This window comes from Leiobunum rupestre, chromosome 1 (genome assembly GCF_980474605.1).
Source record: "Leiobunum rupestre chromosome 1, qqLeiRupe1.1.hap1, whole genome shotgun sequence".
Lineage (NCBI taxonomy): Eukaryota > Metazoa > Arthropoda > Arachnida > Opiliones > Sclerosomatidae > Leiobunum > Leiobunum rupestre.
The window spans coordinates 50,300,280-50,304,741 of record NC_143384.1 but is presented as its reverse complement, the minus strand read 5'-3'; the positions used below and the strand labels follow the sequence as shown (position 1 = coordinate 50,304,741).

Sequence of the window (4,462 nt, the reverse complement as noted above, 5' to 3'; positions counted from 1 at the left end):
TTTACAAATTTATCAAAAAATTAATCGTATAATACAGAAATATAAATTACATAATCAAAAAGTTTTACGAATAATTTTTATAGCTTTATCTATTGAATAAAAGTTAACCATCCCGACCTCTAATAAAAATGTTGTTAATATTTTTCGTTAAATTTTATTCGTATAATTTGATTAATACGTATATTTTTAAATAAAGTTATCTTTTTATGTAATTATTAGCTAATATGTTCAATAGTTTTTTTCTTAGTTCAACTATTATCCAATAATCTAAAGTTTTTTCAACCAATAAAATTAAATAATTCTATCACTTTTTGGCCAAAACTTTGTTAAGACCTTTTCACACGAGCCAACTTTTCAAATCAAAATGCTGAGTCAGCAAAAATGGATCAGTGATCCATTTTTTTCTCGCGTACTTTTTTGGTGGATCAACTCATCGAACTTTTATTCACACGAACCAACTAGTTTACTCAACTCAAAGTTGACTCATCTAGTTGGGTCAAAAAGTTGGCTCGTGTGAATAGACCTTTAGATTATCTTCCGTAAGTTTTTCTTTGTTTATAGTTGGTAATATTTAAAAAATTCATATTTATCAATTACCGGAAAAAAAACCTTTAGACTTTTGGTTTCTTATCGAACTAAAAAAAACGATTTTTAAAACGTATGCGCAATGTAGTTGAAATAAATATTTCACGTTTAATTGTTGCGATTAACCATGTCTGAAACGGTTGAGTGCGAGTCGCTAGAACCTCATGGGCGTAAACTTAGAAGCCACGTGTGGAGTCACTTTGTCGTGGATAGCGATATTAAAAGCTGTAAATATTGTGACAAGTAAGAATAAACCATTACCTCTCTTTTTCCATCGACGATCCTTATTTATTTATTGGTATTATTTTAGAAATATTCAGTACGAAATAAAAGCCTAGGAACAAGCCACCTGCGTTATCACTTGGAAAAAAAACACCCTGAAATAAGTTTAGTGGCTAGCGTTCTACCAACGGTAAAATATTCGTTAACACAACTATAGTTACAAAGTGTACAGTGGCGCATTATCCAACACCACGGCCCACAGGCTTGAGCAGCATTCGTATCGGTCCCCTTATCTTTAATCAAGTTCCCGGGTCTTTTCGCTATCGATTCGAGTAACGCGTTCGTATTTTTAATCTTATTTATTATAGGGTCACGTTTTAAAATGTTCATTAATTCCTGTCCACCGTAGGTTGATGTTAGCCTAACTATTATTCTTTAGGCTTAAGGCTACTCAATCTTTTGCTTAAACGTCATTGGCTGACCCAAGTAAGTTTACCTTAACTATTTTAGGCCAGTAAAACAGACTTGGATTAAGCCATGGACTGTCTGAAAAAATGGATTGTGGCAACAGATAACCGTTCACGGCGGTTGAACACCCAGCTTTTAAACAAATGCTGCTATCAACGAACGTGAACAAAAACACGGCAATTATAATTTTCATCTTGAAAAGCGCGAGAAAAATCAAAGAAGAGTTATTCTCTTCTTACGATATTGAATTTCAACGAGTCGTTGATAAATGCCAGGTAAACTTCCATCAAATTATGATTATCTCAGGCATCCAGAAAAATAATGATCTAAGAAGCGAATAACTTGGATTTAAACAATTCGATATCATAAGGCTGTTCCTGGTCAAGTATCATATTCTTAAAACCACTTGCCAAGTTGTCCTAGGAATTTGGTTTTCTTAAACCAGTCTTAAATTAAATATATCTTCAATGTTGTTTTATCGCTGTTGAAGTTGCGTTATTAATAATCGCTTGATACATTTTAGGTGTTTCCTAGTTTTGACGAGAGTTTGTAAACCCGGTAACTTCTCAACCGTTGGTTGTAAAGGGATTATTTTTCCACTTTCTAAATATGAACCAACCATAGTGAATTCAAAAACGCGCGAGTCAGTGCCGTAGAACCAATATTTAAAAGGTTTTCAGAAATGAGTTATGACGGTTCCGGCCAAACTATTAATTTTGGGAAGTGCTTCTTCGAAATGTTTGGTTGAGCTTTTCAAAATTCTTAGGAGGAGCCTTAAAAATGTCACAAGCGGCTATTAACCGCCTAAAATATCCTAGCAACGCCACTGAATGGGACCCCACGAGCCGAGGTTCCATAGTTACTGGAAGGATGCTAGTCGTTGCTGGTGAAACAACAGCTTTATATCTTTAACTAAATTTGTTTCTCTAAAATGTTGGTTTTCATTGTTTATATTACCACGCTACTGGTTAAAGTATAGCCAAACTCTTTAACATTATGTACGTTGTCTAAATGTTATATATTTATTAAACAACTATTTTTATAGATCAGGAGTATTGTGGTCAAAATAAGATTATCGCATCAAAAAGAGAACTTTCCAACTTCAATAATCAATTTGAATTAGACGACCTTAAATTAGTTTTATACGTTAAGACGAGGTGGAATTCCACGCATGCTATGTTATCCCGCGCTATTTACTTAAAACCAGTAAGTTTTCCACTATGTTATTTAAATTTGTTAAAATTGATTACCGTGTTTAAAAACCAGCGTAAATTGCTGTGTAATTTAACACCATTTTTGCGATCTAAATTTGACATGGTTTCACGCGTTCATTTACACTCTAAAGTGTTTTGATCAAGATTAACGGTTACTTCAATTTCCCAAGTCAATAGAAGCAATTACTAAATCTGATGCGGAATTGAGGAAATTCAGATTAAATATAACCGAATGGAAAAACCTCGAAAAGGTTCTTACACTTCAAAAGGTAACGGTGAATTATGTTTTATCTACATTCTTATACTACTTAAGCCTTATATCAATAGTTAAGTACTTGAATTTGTTTAGGATTTCGACCTAGCCACGGAAATGTTTTCGGCAAGTCGATATCCTACGATTTCAGCTGTTATGGCAGCATATTTCTGGTTACTTAGTAAACTTGAAGAAAAACACACTGACTCTGTGTTAAATGATGCTTGTATGGCCGCTTAGAACAAACTATCTACATACATGGAAATGTCCCGCGTTTAAGCAGTTTGGGTGGCAATAGGTTAGGTACTTTTACTACAAATGGATAGCGTTAATAACTATATTTAACTATGAAATGTAATTTACATATATTGTACATCATAATTTACATAACTTTCTAAGGTGATATATTAGATTAGCACAAAATTAAATTTTAGGATGACTTGTTGGTCATTACTAGGGATGAAACGGATAACCGGACCCGGGTAAAATCTAGGAACTGGAACCGGGACCGGAACCGATAATATCAAAATCTGATAACCGTGTCCGAAACCCATGTTTGTAAAAAGACAACCGAAACCGAGTTTTTTATAATGATAAACGGTTCTATACGGTTGCCACCAAGTCGAAAATTTCCTAAATTTATAGGGATTAGGAATGAAACTAATAACCGGAACTGGAACCGAGAGGAACCGGGTAAATTCTAGGAAGTGAAATCGGAACTGCTTGTATCACAAGTTAATGACCGGAACCGATAAAGTTAAAATATAAGATCCGGACACGATAAAAGCGAAATTTAAAAACCGGAACCGGAACCCAGATAGTTTTAAAAGATGGAACCGTTGCATCCCTAGTCATTACAGCAATATTCCTAAATTACATTTCAACCCTTTTTCTTGTACCTCGTAAGTATATAATATCTCAAATCACTATAAATTGGTACAATTCCCTATGTTCATGAATTAAAAATTTTACGTTGTACATAGAGCTCTGCGAGTAACGGTTTGCGCTCATCGAGTCTGGTATAATTGTATGTAAAAAATATTTTCGTGGAGCCAAGTATCGTGTATTCGATTCTTAAGGATAAACGTTTGGATGATCTCTAGTGTTCTACCCGGGTAATAAATTAGTTAACCTAAAATCGAGTTCCCCATTAACAATTAAGTGATATGTGGGTAATCACACTTTTGATCAAGTGAAGTGGTCAAGTTAACAATTTGGCATACTCGTGGCTTTGTTACGATAGAACAATGGCTTAATCGAGTAGTCGAACACCCGGGTACCCGAGGAGAAATATTTTTTGGTAATCGAAAATAGATGAACCGAGAATGGTTCATCAGCACGCGTTCCTCGTGTGTTTTCCACTCTGAAAGCTTCCGTCAGCACCTCCTTGAGGGGAGTTGACTAACGTTGACTTCGCCTCCCCCAAATCAGAGAGCGTTCACGATGCTCCTGCGCATACTCCACTATGATAAAGAACTCGCACAGCCGTAATATTACATCTGAAAACGGTGTAATTATCTTGGCTGGATGCGTGTGTACCCATCATGACCTTGATGGGAAGTTCGTGTCCACCAGTCCGCGCAGGTAACTTATATTTAAAGCCTAGAGCAACGAATACGCGAAAGTAAATTTATTAAATTTTTATGGAACGTCCTAATTTATAAATTTCATTTTTTCTCCGTGACAATCAAACACGTCTTTTCTAATTAAGCAAACGGTG

General features: G+C 35.0%; 1 protein-coding gene across 2 annotated transcripts; it reads left to right on the top strand.

Annotated features, from left to right (window-relative positions):
- Positions 1-1,307: 1,307 nt before the first annotated feature.
- On the top strand, positions 1,308-3,230 carry LOC149963176 (E3 SUMO-protein ligase ZBED1-like). 2 transcript variants are annotated; one of them, XR_016480193.1, is made up of 3 exons: positions 1,308-1,550; positions 2,660-2,740; positions 2,822-3,230. XR_016480193.1 is itself a non-coding variant. In XM_090170498.1 (3 exons), exons 1-3 carry the CDS (start codon positions 1,419-1,421, stop codon positions 2,980-2,982), a joined length of 375 nt encoding a protein of 124 aa, XP_090026624.1. In that variant the 5' UTR covers positions 1,308-1,418; the 3' UTR covers positions 2,983-3,230. The 2 variants fall into 2 exon arrangements, 1 of the variants encoding a protein (XP_090026624.1); XM_090170498.1 differs by having other exon boundaries at positions 2,660-2,758; positions 2,839-3,230.
- Positions 3,231-4,462: the final 1,232 nt, after the last annotated feature.